We start from the raw sequence: 24,294 nt of genomic DNA on the forward strand, positions 1-24,294 counted from the left end.
TGAAAATCACCTAGAACGCTGTCCAAGTTATCACGTATCTGAATTGAAATCGATTGACAAGATTGTACAAGACGATAGAATGCCAACGAAATGACAACTGCTGAAAACGTTTCACTCCAACGATTCCAATGATTTGGTAGCGACAAGTGTACGTTTTGATAATCTCTTTATTTGTTTTCTCTTGGAACGCAGGAAAATTGATATATCGCGGCCGTATCAGCGAGATTTACCGTAAAAAACGAAGAAAAAAATTGTCCGTATTACTTTGCAACTTCCTCGTTTTTCGGTAAAAAAAAAATAAGAAATTTTGAAAATGAATTTCACTACGACGAGAGAAAAAGAAAAAAGAAAAAAGTCATCGCGACGCGAGACTGACCTCTTATACTTACGACGACTTCATTGAGCGAATATCCCGACCCTCGGAGAATCGTATAATCCAAGGTGCGGTTGAATTTGTTGTTGCAGTTATGGAGGGTATGGAGAGTCCTGGACCACCCGACAGCGCTGTGCCATCCGACAGCGACCTCGGGGCGCCGTGTCCGGTTGGATTTCGGCCCTGTTTCGCGTCCCGAGATAAGGTCGACGAACGGGTAAACGGCGACTGTTTCACGGGCGCCGTTTTAGCCCAGGCCCAGAGCCTAGACCAGCTTCGGCATCAGCAGCGTCCGCAACCTAAGCAGAGTAATCAGCCGTCGAGAAACGGGGGAACGGGCAACGGGCAATCGAGGAGAGCGAATCTCCTACTCCTCCTAAACTACAACGATCAGCACAGCTCCGAGGAGGAACTCGAGGTGATAAACAGGCCCAGAACACCGGCGAGTCACTTGTGCAGGCCTGTTACCGTACCCGAGAAGAGGAAATGGTCCCAGGTCAGTTGCGAGTCGAATCACGGCTGGAGTCCTTCCTTGCAGAGTCAGCTGCAGATTCATCGTTCTCAGACCCTGACGGAAATCGGTGATGCCATTTTCTCTGCCCCGAACAGCATAACGGGCAGGGAATTTGTCGGATGGGGATCCAGCGACGAAGAGGTAATTTAACAACAATTTTTATAACTTATCGTTGCCTGGTTTCGATGACGCTCGAGGAGGCTCGGTGACGGATAGAGGAGGAATCGATCGTTTATTTAAGACCACGTCTCGGCTGGGTCGGAAGTAAAACAAACGCAACAACGAGCGATGATTTTATTTTGATACTATTCGGTCAGATGGTGCCAATTATTTTAATCTGTACACGCGTTTTGGTGGGGTTAGATCTTAGGTTAACCGCACGTATCGGGTGTGCTTTACGAATTTGTTTAATTGTTGAATTTTATACACGGAGATTTGTTTGATCGTCGGACATCGAAATTTATCGGGTTTCGTTCGATTTCATTCTACGGTGGTTTAATTAATTCTGAAAACAATTTTTTACATATTTTATACACGCTGAAACAATTTCTGATGTATGTGTATATTGTACGGTATTTTACAACATCGCATGGATATTGATTATGATCGACGAATGGCATCGTTGAAAACACTACTTGAAAAAATGACGATTCGTTTCAGTGACTTTGTGGAAGATATTCTTCTGAATAAAATGAACCTCTTGTTTAAATGAAATTGAACGATTTTAATAGATTTGTAAAAATTTTGAAACGATTTTATACAAAGCATCGATCTCTTAGCTTTCGTCTACGATTCCAGTAGTTCTTATTTTTGTATTTGCAAATTGAAATTAGTAGTTTGCGATGGTAGGTAGGCACGATCTACGACTATCTCGTAGTAAAGTTGGTAAAGTATTGATTTTTGGCGAACCAACCTCTTTGATACGAGATTTAAGTTAGCAACGTTGACGCAACGAAAGATCCGAGAAGAAAATCACTATTCTTCAATTTCGAAATAACTCCCTTGGACGAATCTAAGCTGTTATTGCTGCTAAGGATGAATCAGCATGTATTTCCTTTTATTATAATTAATACCGAACTTCAGATAATAATGAAGTTCCGAAGTAACGATATTTTTTTCTTCATATTATGTATTCGTTACAATAACGTTACGAATTTCAACCTCATTATTTTTCAACATTCTCAACCGTATAATTCAACATATTATCATGTGATTAATTTAACACAAGCGTTTGTTCGATGGTTTCTTTGTAAAGTTGGATGATTTTCACATTCTTTACAATCAAAATGTAATATCACGGTGTCGTTGGCGGTTAGATGGATTTATAACGAAAAGAAAATTGGGATCGTTGCGTCGTCGCTTCGCGTTGTTCAGCTTCAATTACGTTTCGCACCAGATGGAAACAATGTTGTACATATACCTATATAATAATATGTTGTGGTTGAGCTTAAAGTCTGACAATATTACTTGTTGTTTTTTTTCTCCTCCATCTTCTGCTTCTTTTTTCACGGCTTGGTGTTATCATCATTGTTAATTAGAAATTTTTTAATTTCAACTACCATAAATTCTCGATTACCCGCGACCCGTTTTTGTGGTAGTTTGTGTGTGTGTGTGAGAGAGAGAGAGATAAAGTACTACACGGAGTTTTTCAAAAGTTGAAGACTCTTGTTCCGTATCGTTCGCGTTGCGTGAATATTGATTCAAACCTTTGGGATTATTTTCCTTCTTTTTTTACATAACGAAGAAAATAAATAATTAATAATGAAATATTAGTTGTTACTCTCTATATAATGTAGATAAAGATTTGTCGAGTCAGTTTTACACGTGCATAATATGGAAAATCGTGAAAGTTTAGGAATTTAGAGGAAAAAGTGTGTAATAAAGTTGACGTCGCGCGTGTCTGGAATAAATATGTATATAGCTAAGTGCACGCGATTCGATGCTAGGTAATGACCGATTTCCATTTCTCTTCAAAAGAAAATGGGTTTTTCGAAAAAAGAAGCTTACCGCACTTGGCACTAAAAACTATGCAGCGATCCAATACATACGTATATTATATATATACACACACACACACCGAAGTCGCGCTCGCGGATAATGGACGAACGCTTTTAACTTAATTTCCATTTTCCATCTTCCGCCGTGCTGCACTTCTTATCCGTGAGGTTGTATAGAAATGTCGTGTAAAAAATTTCACGGAGCTGCAGAGCGACGTTCAGTTCCGACTGTTTTTCGATTCGAAATCAAACCCAGCTTTTCGCTGCAGCGCCATCGACGTCCCGGATTTCTAGGGTATATGTTACGTAGAGACGGTGAAACGAGCTTGCGTTACCTACGTTGAGACGACGTCTGCAAGACGTATCGTCGTTACAAAACGATTAGCGAACGGAAGCTTGGAAGGAGAGACCGCTTCAATTTCTCTTTCAGCTTTGAGCGTTTACCGCGCTGCTGCGAGGTGTTGGCAAATCAATTTCAGGGAACTTTGTAAATGAAACAACTTTCGGATGATTGTGCTGTTACTGTGTAAAGCAAATTTAAACTAACCTGTCTATCCTTTATTTTTTCTCTCTTCTCTTCTCTTCTTTCTTTGCTTGTTTCAATTTCATTTTGGAAATATACTAATATCAATGTCTTACATGCTTTTATCAAACTTTGAGGTCGGAAAGTACAAATCTGTACAAATTTTCGTTGTAACGCAGCACGTGTATGTAATAAACAAGAGAGGTAGAGAGAAACGTATATTATGTACACGTATATGTAAATATTACACGCAGCACTCGATTGAAACTTTCCTCGACTCTGTACATTGTACATAAAATTTGGAACGCGAAAAAGCGTCACGGAAAGAGACGATCTGCACTCAGCTGCTGCTTGCTGCCTTCTTCTACAACTCTGACATTTATTGCAAAAATTCTTTCGGAGTTACTGCGTCGCGTATAACGGTCAAACGTGAATTGTGAAAAATTGAACCTGGAATGTCGGCTGTTCCGACTATTCGTTACAGCCGCGTATCCACGCTGATGCTGAATCTCTGTTGACAACTGGAGCTTTCATTGTCCGACGGTATGCGCTCCGGGATAATATCAGGTACAATTTTTCATAATACACGATCATCGTTGTACGCAGTTGACGTTCTACTCGGGGTAATTTCGTACAATTCTTTGGCAATAAATGTCCGTGGAATTCGCAGTTATAGGTGTTGCCACTCATTCCATTTCTCCGTTCGTTCCATATCTTATGCAGAAAGTTCGAAGGTACCTACATATCGTGTATGTGTATATATACGTATATATTATACCAGTTTTATTACTCCATCATCGCTAAAGTTACGTTGAATTTTTAGTTTCGTATACTTATGCATAAGTATATCGTATCGAGGGTTCGGTTCACTCGCGCTTCACACTTTTGTGAAGTTTGGACTTTACTCTCGACGATACGACGCGAGTCATTGAACGAAATTTATCGAACCATGTAATGGCGAACATTTTTCACGCGCTAATTCGTCGAAAGCTCAGCTCAAGTTCATTTTTGGTTTTTCAACAAAGTACAAGACCTCGAGCATCAATATTTCGAGAAGCATATTCCGTTTGCGAAAAAGGTCGCGATCCTTGTGGTTATAAGAATCATAAATGATTCGGATTACTAAAAGTTGTACACCCGGAGATTTTAATACAAGTCTCTTACTTCGAACCTTGCGAAACATGGTTCGATAAACTTCGGTCGACATTAGCTGGTTCCCCGGTAACGGACAGGGTGGCCAGACGCATGGAAAATCTGAAAAACTTGGAAATGTCAAAGTATTTAAAAGGGGTAATGGAAAATCTGGAATTGTCGGGGGAGTTTTAATTTGCTTGTGAAAAAACTGATAAGTTCAATTTTATTTCTTGGGAATTAGAAATCATTTTTTTTTTTTGTTGCGAAAACAGACCGACTTAAATTGACTTTGTTGTACATTACATTTTTCTTCAATTCGAATTTAATTTGAATCGAACACAGAATTAACAAGCCGAACGATTTAGGTTTTAGTGACTCACTGGAACTGGGAAAACGTCCGGAAAAACTAGGTTTTAGGTTCTGAATAACTTGGAAATGTCATGGAATTTTTTCCCCAAAAAATTTTTGGCCACCCTGGCAGAGAAGTAACAGTCTCTCGGCACAAGTCTCTCCTTATACACCGGGTCACTTACCGCACGGGTACTTACGCCTGTTAAGCGACTTGCTCGGTCGAAACGGTAAGCGGCAAAGGCTTACGACTTACGTCACGTTCTCGTCTAGGTTTAGACTTTAGGTATAGGAATATAGGTAGAGGTACAGAGGTATAATAACCTACGGCGAGGAGATTCGCGCAAAGTTGTCGAAGCTCAGAGGCTGACTTTCGACGTGAACGGTAGGCGTGCAATTTAAGGTCCAGTATGAAATCAGTTCTCTCTCTAAACGCGAATGGCGTTCTGTTTCGCAGGTGCAGAGTCTTCTGAAAAATTCAATGTCGCAGCCGGTTCAATTCTGCACGTCGCCTCCGGTCGACGCGTGCAAACCCGGTCGATCCCTTTCCCCACCGCAGAAATTGTTTCACGCATTGATGGAGGAGCCTCGGACATCTCGTCCCAGATCACGGCCGAGGCCTCATCCCCTCATCAATTACCTCAACGCCGATACGGACGCCCTCAGCGCCTGCAGTCCCAGGAAACGTCATCGGCCACCTCACGAAGATGTGCCACGGCCTTGTCTCGATTTCGAGAAAATGCGGCACGTAAGTTTTTCTTTTTTTCTTTCTTTTTTTTTTTTTTGAAATTTTTATTCCATCATTGCTCGTCGAAGAACTCGTTCCGATCGGTCAATACCTCTTGAGCTTTGATATATATATATATATATATGTACATACATACATTTTTGAGATCTCGTTTGCGCAAGTTTGCAAAAGTATTCATCGAATATTACAAATAGACGAAAGGGTTGAGACTTTGGTCTCCGCATTGGCGCAAACGATACTTTGCGTAACAATACTATGGTTTGTAAGTTGTTTTTTTTTTTTTTTTTTTTTTTGGCAGAATACGAAAAATAGCGCTTTCCGGTAGTAAGAGAGATGCGAAAACCGTATGCGCGTTGTATAAATTAATAATAACGGCTGATCGAAATTTGGGGAAATAACTGAATATTGTAATGTAAACTTTGAAGAAAATTTTTATTTCATGGGATATCCGTGTAGTACGGGAACGGCAAAACGACATTTATTTCATCGTTCGGTTCAAAGTGTAATCCGAAAAACCTGTAGTCACGCTAGTTTAATCTTTCAAATGGTGAAAACTTTTCGAATTTGGGAAAACTATAGAGTTTACAACTGTGCTCGGTTAGAATCCATTGATTGATTCGGACGGTACAGAATAATTTTAACGAATAGTTGTGTAAAAAATCGACGAGGATAGATTATAAATTATACACTTTTGCATTTTCTTTGTCCCCCCTTAAATGTTTTAAAAATTTTCTTACCGTTAGTTCCTTGCGCACGAACGCGATTATAATTCCTGCGACTTGGCGGACTTTGAAGGAATTTCAGGAGCTCTCGGGTGAAGAAAAAGTGCGACCAGGTGTACGATTCGACTAATTTCGTCTACAAAACTCTACCAGACGCGATATCCTCTTTGGAATAATATTCTACGCGATCGTTGAGATTTCTCTATTTGCCGAATAAACCGGTGTCCTTTATAACCCGCGCAGCCTTGTTATTGGAATCCTTTTTCCCCACGTATCTATATTCGCCGAAAGTTTTATCCGCATAAACTATTGATGAGAATTGAAATCGAACCGTGTTACCGACACCATCGATAGAGCTGCGGAATCGGCAAGGGTCTACCTACAGGTGTACGTTTATATGCTTCTGGTAACCGGAACCGGAAGCGAAACCGTATTTTCACTCCCCCCCCCCCCCCCCCCCGTGTCCATCCTCTGATTAAAATATCTCGTAAGGCCCCCTCACCCCATAGGCAATCGGGATTTACATTGCATGGGAAAATATTTCCTATGTCGCGTATCTTTCCATCCACCTTCCGATGTCCCCTGTGACCGTGATACTCGGCAAGTGATGCACACCCGCATCCATCCCCCAAGGCTCACTTTCGAATCCGGTTCGGAAATCCCTGTGGCTTAAACCCCCGTGTACGGTGTGTTCGTGCATACAAGGCGTCCGATGTTCGTTCGTTCGCAAACGGACGTAGAGTACGGTAGGAAGAAAAAAGACTCATTCCCCTGAGTAACGTGGAAGGTATTACAGGTCGATTTCTTCGATTGGATTTCTTTTGTAATACGTTCCGGTAGACTGAAAACTGAGTGGTACGTATCATTTTTTTTTTTTTTTTTATTTGCCATTAAACTCTTTAAGGGGGTGAAAACGACCCCCAAAGGTGGACAACCAATGGGGTGATTTTGTTATTGGCATGATTTGTTTGAACGAAAGCAAGGCTGAAGTGACTTATTAACGAATAGAAGTATCAGTAAATCGGAGAGATCGACCTGGGATACCTTTCTTCTTGTAAGACGTCAAAGAAATGCGGTAAAACAGAAGTTCGAAAGCTGTGGCTGAGGTTAATTGAGTCGAATTTAATTGAAAGCATATTTTTATTCGTGAATTTTTATCGACACAGCACGATTCTTTATACAATTTAGAACAATTAGATTATTGTACAATTTTTTCTAAAAGCTAAAATTTATCTTGTTAAGTTTATAGTTTGATGTATTCTTGGTGATAGCTGTAATTTTGTTCGTGATTGTGTTAATTATGTACGCTAATGTTTTCGTACGGAGAACTATTTTCTTAGCTGCTTATGACGAGTAAATGAAAAGTGCATTGAGAAACACGAACGTATTATCAAAAATTGATTTGAAAAAACTTTGCAATTTTAGTATCTTGAAACGACTTTTGAGGAGTCGAGTGTGTACAGCAGAATTTTGTTTTGCTTCGTTATCACAGTTGACCGTATCTCGGAAAATCCTCAAGTCGCGATACGGCGTCTTCTCCTAAGAATAAAAGAAAATAAGAAATCAACGATTAAAAATTTTGCACGAATAAAATGAAAGGAAAAAATTGGTGACGTTAAATTTCAATCTTTCTTAATTTCCACGGGCAGACGTTGAAACGAACGTCAGCTTCAACTTCTAATCCGTCGTTTTACAACTTCTCTCTTTCCCTATTCGCCAATATTTCCCTCGACTCTACGACCGACGGATAAACACAATATCCTTAAACGCGAATGCCGCACCTTTATGCGACGAGCCTTGCAGCAGGATATGTGACGCGGTTATGGTGACGTTCGTTGTATAGGGTTGGACAGCCAGCTACGGGTAAGCTCCGTAATCCCTCGGGACGACGGGAACTGTATGCGCTTTCTATAACGTCTATCTCGGTACGTTACATAGATAGGTGGATGGCCTGGCAGGCAGGCAGGCAGGCAGGCAGGGATTCGGATCGTATAGTTTTACCAGACGGTGGCTAGACTCGGTACCCCGGTATCCGGGGATGCTTGCTTGCCGTATAGGTTGGAATAGGCACGTCGAGAGCTATGCTCGGCCACGAGTGAACCACGGGTGCATCCAATGAATAAATTAACCTTAAGCTTAAGTCCCCCTCACCCCCACATCCACCCCATCCACCCCACCCACCCCATCCACCCCATCGCCCTTTCGTGGATCGCGACATTCCCGTCCTAGGTGTACGTACGTTCCGTTCGTATGCGGTATGCGCGATATATACATCAGATACTACGACGATACTACGTTCAACCTACCTGTGCACATCGGCGTTATTTTAGCGTCGCAGTGTGCGAAGCACTTCAAAGACTCGGGGTTTTTCTCACCTTGTTCCTTCTTTTGTGTTTGTGCGTGTGTCGTGGGTGGGTGGTGTTGTTTTTTCTTTTTTTCTTCCTTTTCCTTCTATCGTCTTTATTCAACGTTTATTTCTATTTTCTTCCTTGCCTGTGTACCAACCTGCTGTACGTGTAGCTGTTACATGCAGACTATGCGAGTACGGTATTTCAATTTTCTTCCCGTTACTCGAAATTGCTGTAGGAAATTATCTTCGGTCTAATCTAATCTTGGAGATCTTATGGTGCATTGGCATGCGGAAATGGGGTGAGAGTTTTTCTATGGCTAATCTATTTGCAGGTCGGTCAGGTTATTTTTTTTTTTTTTTTTCGAAAGAAATTCATGCGGGAATATCTTTTCAGCAGGCTGATTTCTTGTACTTGTAATTGAGTGAAACTTTCAATAATCGTAATAGATCTGATACGAAGAGTAAAGACACACGACAGCGTTGTTTTATTATATTTCCTTTCCTCATACACGGGGTTCGTAAGTTACAAGGGTAATTGGAAGTTTCCGAAGAGAGAACCCGACGTTGTCGGTTTATCCCGAAATGACAAATTTGGAGGTTTCTGCTCTCTACCCTATACACGACAATGAATGTTCGCCCGCCCAGTTGCCTGCAGGTATACGAGAGGCAACTAATATACATCATGTTTCGCTCACTCGAACCTGTAGACCATATCTCAGGAAAGCGGTAAACCGGTGTAATGAGACGTTTCCTTGAACAAGGAACACAAAAAATCAAAAGACAGAGGGTGGGAGAAAAAAAAAAAAAAAAATAAATAAATAAAAAAATGGTGAAAAAATCCCTTCAAGAAGTCCGCGTCACCTTGATAAACGACAAAAATCGACGTTTCGGTGCGATTTCAACAGTGCATATCTACCCAAAGTCAAGCTTATTGTTCGGAATTTGAAATTTGAATATCGAACGCCTTGGTGCGTGAGGTTGATCTAGTCGCTAGTCCACCGAGCACAACTTGCCGATGGAATTACGCGATTAGCCAAACCTGATTATATTCCACTTGACTGTGCGTGAAATTGGGTACCTACCCACCTACCTACCTACGCAGATACCAAGCCCGTACCTTGGCCAGCCGGCCCTCCTAGACCTCCGCGCCCTCTGCCGCCGCGCCGACCTTAGTCAAAAGCAAAAACGATATTGCCGACAACTATAGGACCTGGGTATGTAAGGTTATAGACGTATCGGTATGCAAGCCTCGGCTCTTGTGCATCGGAGGATTGTTGTGTACGTAGGCAGAGGTACAGGTCTCGCTAATCAGTACATTGCCCGGCGTCTATACGGTGCCGAGTGATTTATGGCCGACTGAGAAAGGAAACCAATTCCCTTAACCGGTAGGTACCACCTCCTTCCTTCCTCCTTTCGTCTTTCCTTTTTTTATCCTTCGGATATCCTAGACGTAGGTACCTAGTACCAGGCTAGATATCCTGTAAATTCATTGTGTACTCGGTATTCCTCGACAACTCCATCTATTCATCATTCCGCTATGTCTTTGCGGTTGTTGTTGGCACGGACGATGTTCGTGCGTTTTTAGGATCTTACCGTTTTCGCTGTACAGCGAATGAATTTTCAAACGCCGCGTCGCGTTTCTTCTTATTCGGTTTTATGTACGCGTTTACCGTATCGTTGCAAACGAGAGACATTGTTTTGGGCGAAAAATGTTAATGGATTTTCCCAGCTGTAACTTGATCAGAAAATTTCGCGTGTTTTTTTCAACTATTCTTTACCGACACGGTTAGTTGCGTCGTGTCTACTTGTAATTATAACGACGATTTCATTTTGGTACAACAGTAAAGCGACGTCAGGAACTCGTTGTACTCAAAAAAATTTAGTGAACCGAACAGACAGGTTCGATATGAAAACTATGAAAAATTCCAGTATCGAAAACTGCGATCGTTTTAAATAGTTTAATTGATACAATGAAAAAACTTCAATATTTTGTCAAAGAATAACGGATCGAATGTGGAAATTCAATGCGAAATCAAACCCTAAGTGTCTTGTCCCAGTTTAGTCCAATTAACTGAAATTGGACGACCGTATACCTTGATTGTCTGTATTTTTCTCCTTCCTCTTCTTTCCTTCGTCGAGTGGTCTTTTTCTCCTATCCTTCTTTTTTCTTTTTTTTTTTTTTTGTTCTTATTTCTTACTTCTTTCCGCGCGATGTGAAAGAAAACTTTGGAAGGTTGAATGAAAGACGGAAGAGAGAAACGCCTCCGGGGAAAAAAGGGTCGTTTAGTACAAGTCGGTCCTGGGGATGTTATATATTGAATAACGATCCGAGTTCGGGAGATCCGTCGTCATGACGACACGCTTCGAAGCGCTTCTGTATGCTAAATATGGGTCCTACGTACACGCGAAAAACCATATCGAGGAGTAAAATCAGATGGGCGTTTTACAGTATTTTTCGTCCTTTCTCTCTTCGATCGTGGTTTCGACGAGATTATTTTCTTAGGATGCAAATGAACAGAATGACAACGGTTTCTTCTTACATCCCTCTTCGGTATGGAGAATTATTACCGCCGAGATCAATTCACTTTGTTAGTTCTGTAAATTTCACAGGACGATTGAAGAAACGTACGGCTAGGACGGTGAGATCAAAGCTCGAAATTGTTAAGATATTACCTGAAAAAGATAGAAGGATAGAAAATAATGTCGTGTGTCATTCTCGATGTACAAAGTTTCATTTCATCGTGTATTTATAAATGTGGTAAGAAAAAAAAAAAAAAAAAAACGAACCAGTTTTACAGGGGAGTTTGAAAATGCTTGCAAGTTTCGAAGCCGGTCAACCTTAGTCCGGCGATTCATCGTTCGTTCAATCCAACCGGCGGAATGAAGGCGAACTTGAAATTCGGATTTCGAAAAGCAACCCTCGTCGTATCCATCCCATACCGCGTTAGCCGACGCTCGCCGACGACTAATTAGCTCCTTCTAATTAGCGTTTAATGAGACCCTCTAAAAGCTCAGCTTCTTTATCCGCCTCCCTCACGCGAGCTTCCTCATGCATCTCGCACACAAATGCACCGAATCATCTACATACGTAAGTCCCTGAAACTACGCCGCGTAAGCCAACGTATACAGAGCCGCCTACATCAGGCTCCGACACTTTGGCAAAAAGCTAAGCCACCGATACACGTACACGTACGGCTGGTAGTTGGGCAAGCTTTCGCCGATCCAACCAACCCCCGGTCCTCGAGTCCTTCGCCTCTCGCTGAGCGAACCCTCCGGTGTAACCAGCATCGGAATGGAAGTGGAAGTGGAAGTGGAAATGGAAGTATAGAACTCAATAATACTCTCCGACAACGCGCCAATTAGCCACTGCCGCGGGGATTTAAGCTTTCGAGCTTTCGAGCATTCGGGCTTTAAGGCCGTTTCAACTTACACTTTCTAACGGCTGCCGCCGTCCTGGCCGCCATGTTTTCCTCCCTCGTAGCGAATGCAGCCCGGTTTTAATATCCCCGTACATCCGGGAACACTCCGGGTGGTAATTGTGTGTGGATGGCTCAATCTCTGCATCCTTCGGAATTGTGTGTTACACAGGCGGCTCTGCAGTTCGAGTCACATGTTCGTCGAGGTTCGGTACCGCTCCGTGTGTGTATATCTACCAGAAGAGCCTGCACCCCAGGCGGACCAGGAACGACGTTAAAGTAATCCGCCCTGCTCGAGGGCACGGAGAAGGCAGTCGAGAGTCTTGCTTTCGAATAATGAATATCTGCTAAGTGCAAGCGCCTGTTATAAACTTGGCTCTGATCCGTAATTGCCAATTAGCAGATGTTTATTTTAAACTCTACAGTCGAAGTCAGTGTAAACATTGAGAACGTTTTCCTATCCGAAACTCTCAAGCCTCGTCTCGCCTTTCCTCGTCTCTCGACTATCTTCTCCCACTCAACAGCCTTAGGGGATCGTTTTTACCAACTGTGTTTGCTGCCATTCTCATCGTGCACCTTTTCTCAGACACTGCTCGTCGTATGATACCGAATCCCCCGCGTCCTTTCTCTTCATTCGCAGAAACGCGTGCCGTCTGGGTATTTACAAGGTGCTACCGATCACCGAGTCACAATGTATCTTCGGTAATTAACGTTGCAAGCTCTGTCGGTGTGAATCGAGGTACAAGTGAAATCGACTCGTTGGTAGTGAGGCCAAAGCTGCAGTCACTCGGGTACCAATGGATCTCGTTCTCGGACCGTATCGAATGACTATCGTCCACTTCGAAGAATCGCCTCAGCTATAATTACTTTTCATTGCTGTACGTTTTATTGGCAAGACAACCAGCGTGATCCTTTGAAGGTAACCTCGTCATTTTTTCACGGTATTTGATTACCGCACGCTGTAGTACGGCCTGTTGATTAGGTCCCATAGGTAACTCTCGTAGCGTATGGGATGAGGCAGAGAGAGAGAGAGAGAGAGAGAGAGAGAGAGAGAGAGAGTAATCAAGCGTAATCATAGCCAGCTTACCTCTGGTGTTTGCGAGTTTTCGTAGGCACCTTGCCGGCACTCTCCGATATAGTATGCAAATATCCAGTCCTCTTTGCTACTCGGTTACACGGTTTCTCCGCGTGCAAGAACCTATCCACAAAGATACGCGAGGGTATGATTAAGGGAAACAGCATTCGTTGCGAATTCGTTGCCAACGACGCGTCAATCGTACCTGTCCCAAATGCTTTTCCCTCATTTCCGCAGTCCAGGACACACACCCACACACACTCACACACTCACACCGAGCTTGAACTAAATATGTAATTTGACGCGAGTTGAGGGCGGCGGACGTCTTACCTTACGACGCGTACACCCATTATTCTCCTCGGTTTTATGTCGGTGCCCGCGTTTTATTCGGTTCATATAAGAACGGAGATACGCCTGTAATTTCCAACTTCGTAATTCTACTCGAAGGATCCGACTGTGACTGTATTGGGTGTATTGTACGTATACCTGCCTCAAATTATACGAGGAATGTTTCATTAGTCATCGTTTTCGCTGATTGTGTGAGTGACAACTCCGCTTCCGAGTAAAATTATTATTAATTTATTCGAACGAGGTCAAGATGGTCTTGTTTATTATACCCTCTCTCGTCCTTTCTCGAGGACTCGTCGACGGATTACCGTTGCGGAATATATCCGTATGAGGGGTTTATTTTCGTACGTAATTTCATGGTTTACCCCTTACAACACATTATACACGGTATCGTAAGATTATTTATAGCTTTCGCGTCTTCCGTCGTCTTGTCTCGTTTACTCAACGGACGTGGCGCGTGACTCTGTAATATAAATATCAGTCGGTCAGTGATTGTTCGACAAAGCAAGGCGATCGAACGGCAGGTGGGCCATGAGCCGGTCAATTGATGAGGGTAAGTAGTGGCGATACTAAGAGATCCGAGTTAAACTCTTTTTCTTATAACGATCGTAAATATCATCTTCGTCGTCGTCGTCGTCGTCTCTCCGACGATTTCTTCGTGTTATTTTTTACGGCAGAGGGGTAGGAGGCAGCCATTATGTCATAGATCAGTGAACATCTCGGTGATCTATTATTATTACTTTACGAGGCGAACCGTCGTCGTATAGCTGCCGGGGTACTCGTGCTTGCGCCTTTGGTTTTCTCCGACGCGCCGCGCGGCGGGTTCCTAATAGAAATGAGTGGGCAATAGAAGTTTGCCGCTCGGAATAAGACGACGTTACAGCCGTCGAAGTGCAACCTTCATCAATAGCACCTATAATTATATACCCGTATACCTATGTATGCGCTCAATTCGCGCGCGATTATTTTTAGAGAGCCCAGTCGTGGAACGGAGTAGTTTATCAGGAAACGTAATTGCACGGTTCGGGCAACGCAGCGATTATATCTGCTTCTCTACTCTCCGTTTCGCTCTTCTTTTTTTTTTTCCTTTTTTTTTCTTTCTTTTTTTTTTTTTTACTTCTTATTTCGTAACCTTTTCACGTGCCTGCCTCATTTCCTCCTCGTATCGCAGAGTTTCGCGATCATGCTCAGGCATTCAGAACCTCTTGCCAGTGCCATTCGGGAAATGAATCGTCATTCGCGGTTATAGTTGCGGCTGCTGCTTAATCTTCGTACCGTACGTGTGTCGGATATTTGTGTGTGCGTGTGTGCGTGCGTGCGTGTTAGACGGTGAACTACGTGTGTTACTATCGTATCTATTTGTGTACGGAGTTCGAGCCAACAATGACTACACATCCGTGGTTCTATGCACCGGTTGATACGTTTGCTAATTAAGCAGGGTAGATAAGGTACGTACAGCATGGATACAGCGCTCTGCCAATGTTGGCTGTAATTGTGTATATTTTATACCTACATGTACGCGGTGCGGACGACAGGGTGCGGAAAATAGCCTTTCGAGGATTTAGCCGAGATTTGTGAGACCTCGTGGCGTCGAGTGACGATCAGACGATCCGCACCCGAATCGCTGCTTCATCCCTTGCACAATTTCACGTATTTGTGTGTTTTTAGTTTTTCTTCCTTCCAGTTTTTGGTTCCGAAAATAAGGCTATCCGAGTTTCGCAAGTGAGCTTGGAAGTTTGGGGATCGTATTTTCAAGTCAAAGTACCTTTGTATAGAACGAAAGGAAAGAGAGGCAGGAAAAAAGTAAGCGAAAGTATGCGTAAGCGTATGGTTCAATGGTGTTTTTGACGAGTATAGTAGGTACGTTGAAAAGGAAAAAGCAATGGTACGCTGAAAAGAATCTTAGACCGCCTGTCTAGGTACGTAGATTTGAAAATACCTTTGACTGTTCGCTCGTGATTCATGATACGATACCCACCGAAGGTGTACGTAACGTACGGGTTCGAGACAGGAGGTAAAAAAATAAAAAAAAAGTCCATCCTTCGAGCCACAACGATTTATCAGATGGCATACGATATTTTTCGTATACATTATAGATGTGAAATTTTCGAGATCAATAAGCATCTGATTCCCTGCAGATCTCTTTGATGCTTTTAGCTACCGAACGCCCCTCCGACGTTCGTCTCTCTTCTTTTCTTTTATTATCTTTTCATTCGCCCCGCAAAGTAACCTATGGAATAGCTCGGGGAAAATCACGTCGTTTCACGTATAGGTGCAGGGTATATTATTTAAATGGGATGGGGGAGATAAGTCGATCGCGTCATATCTCTTGACAAACTTTTTACCATTGTTCGGTTTCCGAGAGGTTTCTTTCTCACTCTGAGGGACAACTGCAGGAACGACAGATCTTCACCCCGATAGATTCGAACAAGACGAAGAACAAAGGGCACAGATTTTGTTTCATTTTCACTTTTTATATCTACCTATTATATGCAATATACATATAATGTACATTTATGCAGGTAGTATCTTTTACCAGCATTCACCTGCTTACGTGTTACACGTGAAAAGGTACCAAAGCAGGGGTGGGTATTATATGTATAACTGCGGAATAGGTCACGTATAAATTCGAGCTTTGTACACTGCCGAGGCACGGCGGTCGTATTGTCTCAGGATTCAGAGGGAATTTATGGACGGGGAAGGCTTTAAACGAACAAGTACCCGCATCACGGTATAACCTGCCGCTCTGCGAGTAACTCGAACACTGTAATAACGCTGCACGTATGAAATACTCGTCATCTTGCTAACTGGGTGGACGTTGCCCTAGGCGAGAGAAAAAATAAATTAACCCTTTTCATCCGACGTGCGGGAATCCGTGGTACGGATCGAAATATCTCGTTTCGATCAATTATCGTTCTTGAAAATGATATTCAGGTATGGAAACTCGTTTCTTACTCGAAAGTAGCAACTTTGTTTCTCCCCTTAACAAGCCGCTGCGTTTAGCTTTCTTTCATCGACACCATTAGTAGTTACTCCCAGTGCGTACTTTGTCGTACGTACGTAAGTACTCGCTTATCGCGGTGCTAAAAGCGGCGGTCGATGCGACGATCCAAGTTCGATTTCGGACGCTTTGCTGCCGGTGCATCGAGCGAAGATTTTCTAGTACGAACAGAGAACTAGTCCAGCGTTTTGCGAGCTGGCAACTATTTCCAGTACTCCGTATGCGCGACGACGTGGCAGCAGACTGTTTTGCCCGATGGGCCGTCGTGGTGGGAAATTCTCGTGTCACTCATGCAGAGGCAGCAGCGCGGGAATATAAACCACCCAAACCTCCTCGTTGCAAGCTCGCCTAGTCAGTTAGGTATTCGAGATCCGCCATTAGCAGTAACCACACGTAGGGCACTCGGTGTGTAATTTGTGTACGGGGCATTCCACGTCAAATTTGCGACAAATGTACTTCACTCCGTTCGATTTTTATAATCTTTTCAGTATGATATTGCAACCTACCCAAAAGGGTCTTGGAATTTTTTTCAGATTTTTTCAGGCGTCGATGAAATTTTAAAAAAATGGAAACCCCGTTTCCGAAAACGCCATTTTTAAAAACCTGAAAAAAAATCACGCTGATTTCATAATGTGAAATGTTATTTTTAACCTTGTGACTCTGCAATCTATTTAGATCAGGGAATATAAAACTAAAAAACTCCAATTCCTACGTGAAAAACACCAAAAACTTGCAAAAAAAAAAAAAAGTAAATATTGGGTTCCCATTATCGTGTCATGCTTAAAAATCACAATTTAAATAATAAAATCAGTGTGAGATGTTTCAAATTTTTAAAAATGGCATTTTCGGAATTGGTTTTTAAATATTGTTAAAATTTTATTGGTTTGCTAAAAAGATCTGAAAAAAATTCCGATACCTTTTTGGATAGGAGGGTTTCAGCATCGTACTAAAAAATTATGAAAATCGTAGAGAGTGAGGTACATGGGTGGGAAATTTGACGCGGAATGCCCCGTACGTATAACACCGACTATCAGTAGCATAGGGAAATGTTGAAAAGGGAGGCGAAGGGTGATGAAGGAGCGAGACGGAGAAAGCGAAAGGGTGTAACAACGCTGGAGCAAAGCTGAGACAAACCGGCCGTCTATTACTAAGCTATGCATAGACGCTAAACCGACGATGCAAGACTTTGCCGTTGCTGCTGCTGCTGCTTCTACTACTCTCTGAGCATATCTCTCTCTCTCTCTCTCTCTCTCTCTCTCTCTCTCTCTCTCTCTCTCTCCCAGACTACTTCGATGTACCAGCTGCCGGTGGAACTTGTCAGTGATGTACGAAAGTTTACCGCAGCTCGACATAGCTTCCGTTACACGCTGGAATATGCCGGAATCTACGGTACAGGTATACGTGTCGTGTGTAAATATACATGCGTATGTACGTCGTGTGTAGAAGCGCGGCATCTACCCCGAGATTGTTAATTAATTGTATGCCTTATATTTGGGCTAGTAGTGATGGTAGCAGTTTTCTCGCTTCCTTAATCTTCCTCTTTACACTCCGGTCCATCGGCTAAAGGATTATTACTACCTTCGTTATTATTCAAGCTGGACTAATGGGGCATGTTTTGTAAAGCTCGAATAGAAGTGGGGGAATCCGATTATCCAACTATGAGCTTAATTCTCTATCAACGACGCTTTTCTCTTTTACGGAATTCGCTGGTTAGTTGGTGACTCTCGTCGGACGAAGCTAGTAGTAAATAAAATCAGTTATTGCCGATGGGAGAGAAAGTGACTGTTGAAACTTTGGAAATTTCTTTCCACATCTGACATGTCTTCATTCGAATATGCCCTTTCGAGGAAATGACCGTTAAGTTTGTCGCAATTTTGCTATTTATCAGAGAATTTGGTTGGTCGAAGGAAATTTGCATGTAAATTTTGCTTCGGAATCGTTGAAATATCCAGATTCTCGGGGCGTTATTTGGCAAGCCGGAAAGAATCCATTCGACTGGGATGGGATGGTTGGGGAGGGAGTGTAACACACGTTGTTTGACCAACCGGTAGCCGAAGCTAAAAGCTGGACGTTAGGTATACATACATAGATATATATATATAACACGGAGAAAACTTTGGGGCTCGCAGTTCCTTTTTCACGTCCCGCGAGTTGCGAAAAGTTTTGCAAAAGAACTCGGGCTAAACTGCAGGTTGGAACTAAAATGAAAATCAGGAAGTAAACGACGTTTTGACGAGCTTTCGAAGGGCGATATTGTCCGTGCCCGATTCTCGTATTCTCTACCCGTTCGCTTTCGGTAATATTATTATATATATCGTCTATATAACTTTGGAGAATTGTGACAAGTCGTTCGCCCGTCGCTATCGCCGCCCTTAGCCAACCCATTTCGCTGAATGAGCTCGTAAATAAGCAGGGATGTCATCCAGATTAATTATCAACCGGTTTCTCGACGCTCGCGCGTATATCATGGCTATACGAAGTTGGGAAGTTGAATCAATTGGTTGGAATGTTGGAATATTCTCTACATAAATTCTCATGTTATCCATTGCACACGGGTCTGCGGATCTCCACTTAGCATGACACAGGACTGGTTGTTGTTGTTCGGAAAGCTGAGATCCGTCGTTTCAATTATCCAATACCCTCAAAGTCGCGTCAAGGTAAAGTAACATTTTTACATGAATTACGATTACGATTTACAAAAAATTTTTTTTACGATCAATTTACAATTATTCAATAACAGTTTTTCGGCTTTAAAATTTCTGTAAAATACAGATGAAGTAATTAGGTTTGAAAAATGTATTAAAAATTTGTCAAGCCTCTCCAACGAGTGATGAAATATCGAAAGTGGGTTATTTTAAAAAATAGCTTTCATTTTTTTCACCATACGATATAATTAGTCGAATACCATAAGCTCGTATGAAAAATTTCTTCTCGTCTACGCCGTGCACTGTAGGAATGAAACGGTTTTTCAGTTCCGTTCGGATATACAGCGCAGCGACTATATACATATATATATACATATAATAGATTCGAAGAGCCGCGAGAGTAGCAGCAGCAGAATTGCAAAACCTGCAACGAACGAAGGGATGGAAGGAGGGGCAGGAGGCTGATTCTGAAGCCATTTCATGAATCAGTAATGCGATCTGTGAAAATTGATTTTTTACGATCACGTTTGACTCGTATATTCGGCTCGTGTATCGCTGGCGAAGTGGGGATGGAGGGCTCGGCGTATCAATTGATCGACCGAACCCGAGAATTGGAAACCTGAGAATCTGCTCCGATTTGCGTATTTCTGTTTTTCCCGAAAAGGAAGATTAAAAAAAAAAAAAAAAAAAAAAGAAAAGAAAAAAGGATCAAATATTCACTGCTGATCATTGCCATTTTCGAAAGGGAGTCGAGTCGTCGTTTCTTTTCAAGCCTAACGTATGAAAATCAAAATAAGTTAAAAACAAAATCGAATCGAAATTGTCAAACTAGCGATCGTTGGCAATACTTCATTGATCACGTTAGCGAATATTTAGATCTGGGAAAGAAGAAAAGAAAAAATTGTAAGACGTGAGACGTTATTTTGAAAATGCAAAAAAAAAAAAAAAATAGATTAAAATTTGGAAGAACAGCTGTAATGATTTTCTTACAATCAATCACGTCGTAATGACCTGAATATTTTCGTGTTTTACCTGTAAAATATTTCCAACAATATGTCGTTTGGGATTTTTGACGGGAATGTTTTTTCACAAATTAAATGTACGAAACTCGTGTTTTCCGGCTTCAATCGAAATCGTGACGTCTGTTTGATTGGAAAAAGAAATACCAGAGGCAAATGATTTTGTCAATTTAAGGGTAGATCCTTTCTGTACGAGTACACGGTGTAATAAGCCATGTGCTATTCTCATTTTCGCCTCTTATCCTCCCTTCTCTTCTCTTCTCTTCTCTTCTCTTCTCTCGCCTGTACAAGGCGAACGGAGCCGAGGCGTACGTGTGGGTGTACATAACAATTTTAAAACCGTTCAAACTTCAAGAGATTGCGCTGACGTCAACCGTGACGCGGAAATCGGTTTAACGTTTCGGCAATATCACTCGGGGCAGGCAGACACACACGTACGCAAATACACACATGGAACCATACACAAGATGCGCGTGCGCGCATCCTCCTTGCGTTATACGTTCAGAGTACAGGTATACACACTTATACTTACTCGCCTATCGTCTGTATAACGGATCCTTCGCAGGAGAAGCCACCTATCCACCTCCCTCCCTCCCTCCCTTCGTTCCTCTTTCGCCATCGCCACCGCCGTCGTATTCTACGGTGAAGTATAAAAATTAAATTTAACGCCAAAATTGAATTTTCCAGTTTTGCAAGCCAATTTCCTTCAAGTCCTCCCGCACTTCCCTTCTAAACCTCGTTCTTCTTCTCCTCCTCCTCCTCCTCCTTTGCCGCCACCCCCCCCCCCCCCCCCCCCCTCTTTTACCTCCCCTAACATACCCAAGGCGAACCGAACCGCCAAGCTCAGTGCTCCTATCAGTCGATATTATACAGCTCTTGGGTTTGAACTTCTTGCTCTGGTAATGCGCGAGATTCTCGCGGTCGGGTATGTCGCCTGTATTCGTACGACTTTGAGGGAATCTCGAACGAGCTTTCGACTTAGGGCTTTGCGTGAGTGTTTGTGTATGTGGATATGACGGAAAGTCATGACGCGATTATCGGTATACAGTAATAATACCATCATAGATTCATTGAAACAAGTTTTCGTTAATATACATACGATGGGGAAAAATATTCGATGCAATTTTTTCTCAAACCCCAGCGGCGACACGACAATACGATAATACGATAACAATGTAATAATTGAATATGTCTCAGATGCAACCGGCTAACATTCGCCTCTGCAGAGACCCATTGCTCGATAAATGTATACGTATATACACATATGTATAGCTAAGGTATATGTACTCACTTGTTCTTGAGCACATAGATTAAATTCTCCGCAAGAAAGTAAAAGAAGAGAAAGAGAGAGAGAGAGCGAGAGAACGAGAAATTTGCTCATTTCCGCTTTGTGTCGGGTATAAACGAAGCAGATGTCTGTAACGTGAAAGAGATATTCCTTTGAGTCTCTCTGATCGCGAGGACAGGGTAATTTAACCGTTGAAAATCAACCGATCGGTAACCAGATATTAATAATGTTATATTATATCTCCGGCTGTCATTAGCGTAGCTTTGCAGCTTCAAAGAGATGCTATACAGACATCGTTCGCTGTTAACTATCCCTATATAGGTATACTAATTTTATCCTTTTCTTTTGTTTTTTTCTTTTCTAGCGTCAATTATCTTCGAGCTCGGCTATACCGCGGTATAACGCACGTATGTACGTATACCTATATATATATATATAATATATATATATATGTATATATACGTGCATGTACATGTAATTTTGTTTGTCGGTAAATTGCCGGAATTTTGGATTGCGCTCCTTAGGCGATCCACGGTGTCAGGTATTTCTACTAAATTACGTTTTCCCTCCCCTCGGCTTTTCTATTCCTCCCCCTTTCTGCAGGTCCCTTTCTCCAATTACTCTCTTATTCCTTGCAACTTGGCTATCCTATAAAAGCGCGGGCGTGGCGCTGTAATTTACATTCTTACTCCGGGAGTCTGCACCACCACCACCACCACTACCACCACTGCTAGTAAAAGCAGCAGCAGCAGCAGCAGCAGCTTGCGGGTTGAGCCTGACCCGGTTTAAGCGTCGACGTGGCCTTTCGTGCCCTTCTTTACCTGACTTGTACAACTAATATTCAAATGGCCGGTACTTCGCATGCCCTCTTGTCTCCTATTTACCATCTACGAGTTCAACGCCTTATAGTTTACACCATACCTACCCAACTTCTCTACTCGGTCTGAATTGCGCCGAGGCACGCGCGGCGTTCTTTCTCTCTCCTTCTCTCTCCTTCTCTCTCCTTCTGATTTTACTCGGTTTTCGTCCCTCGACCGACGCGAGATACTGGAAACCTAGAAGAACGATAAGACACGCGCGCTTGGACAATACCTTCGTGTCTGCTGGTTCCTCTACCTGTATTATATAACACACGACAGACACACACACACACGCACGCACCCGTATACCCCGACTTATATATGCACATGTATTCGAGAGAAAAAGGTAAATACAAAAGAATTCAAAAAGATACCTTGTTTCATTTTTTTTTTTTTTTTATTTCTCATCAAATTCCGAAATTTAAGTCTCGAGTCGTTAGCGACGAGTCACGTGAATTTATTATCGATGTAACATTTATATTTACATGCAAGTTATTGACGTTATGATTCGTAAGAACAAAAACCGAGATATCGTCACAGTAAAAAAAAATTGGTCAATTTGTTGCTATAAAAGTAATTCCCGAGCCTTGGCAATAATAAGAAAAGCTGCTCATCTTAAATAGAACAATATGCTTATTGATTAAATATTGCTAAAATATTCGACAACGAGTGTTAATTTTATGTCAAAGCTGTACTACAGCGAATACATAAAACGGATAATCTATTTTAAACATATGTCCCGCAAGATAAAATCATTCCAAGTTTTTCCTTATTTTATAATTATTTTAAACTCATTTTTCTATACTTATGCTATAAACAAAAATATGGAAGACTTAAAAATTTTTATTACTCAAATAACTCTACTTTTAAATCAGCCTTATTCGGTAAAACTTTGGATATCTGCGATAATTAATGTTTTGCTCGGTAAAAAAATGGTTTTGATAAAACCCTAACTGAAATTTCGGAATTTGATGAGGGGAAAGAGAGACGCGTAGAAAATGTATTTTTGACTTCTTCTGTATTGATTACATTTCTTCTTAAATTCTATTTGGAATTCCCCCCCAACTTCGCCACAAATCTAATTTGACACACGGGTTTCTCTTGTCGCGATCCGATCAGAATCACCTTTCACTCTATCCGACTTTCATATTCAAACGAAAAGATTTGTCTCCACGATTGCAGTCCGTTAAAAATATAACGAGTCACAGTCTTTTTTTTTCTTTCCAAGCTACGAGATGCAAAAAAACAAGGACGTAACGCATTTTTTCCAACAAGTTTTTATTTGCAATTTTAACGCGGCTAAGCTGTGCAGGTAATCCTTAATTTTGAATTAAAGAAAAACGTCATGGTCCTCAGCTTTGGAAGGTGATGCTTTTTTGTTTTAAATTCTGCAATTTTTGCTGAGCTTTCAATCGTTGTTGCTGTACATTTTCATTCGATTAAACTTGCTTTATCCAATATCAATCAGCATTGAAGGAACAATCTCATATCCTGCGTGACGAAAGCTACCCTTGTATTTACCCTCTCTCGAATCGTTTTCTCTACCTTCGTATTTGCTCAGATTTTTATAGTCTCCGGTATACCTATACCCACGTGTCGTATATATGTATGGTCTATATATACGCATACGGTGAACAAACAGACGGATCAATACACGTGTAACGTATGATAGGGTGAAACACGACCAGACACAAACAATTAAAAAATTCTTTATCAGCAGCGCAGCATTGCAACGGTAGTATTAGAAAAACATGACGAATCGAGTCGTCATTTAAATCTGAATATCGTGTATCTCGCGATGATAATAATGAAGGCTTCACACTGACTGTCAAAAATACGGGGGAGTTTTAGGAGCAGATTGAATACTAGAGGGTACATTTAGGAGGAGATTTCGGTTTTTTTTAGAAACACCGTTTTTGTTTAAAAAAACAAA

General features: G+C 41.9%; 1 protein-coding gene across 6 annotated transcripts in view; it reads left to right on the top strand.

Moving 5' to 3' along the window:
- The window catches only part of LOC124179044, a 122,798-nt gene that overhangs the window by 58,492 nt on the left and 40,012 nt on the right, over positions 1–24,294 (top strand). For 5 of the 6 annotated variants that reach the window (XM_046563020.1, XM_046563021.1, XM_046563022.1 and 2 more), the window contains 2 exons: positions 466–1,028; positions 5,347–5,637. In XM_046563020.1, coding sequence (XP_046418976.1) covers positions 466–1,028; positions 5,347–5,637 — 854 coding nt within the window. The remainder of the gene's footprint in view (positions 1–465; positions 1,029–5,346; positions 5,638–24,294) is intronic. The other variant, XM_046563026.1, reaches the window with a different exon arrangement.

The sequence above is a fragment of the Neodiprion fabricii genome, chromosome 3 (assembly GCF_021155785.1).
Source record: "Neodiprion fabricii isolate iyNeoFabr1 chromosome 3, iyNeoFabr1.1, whole genome shotgun sequence".
In the NCBI taxonomy this organism is placed as follows: Eukaryota; Metazoa; Arthropoda; class Insecta; order Hymenoptera; family Diprionidae; genus Neodiprion; species Neodiprion fabricii.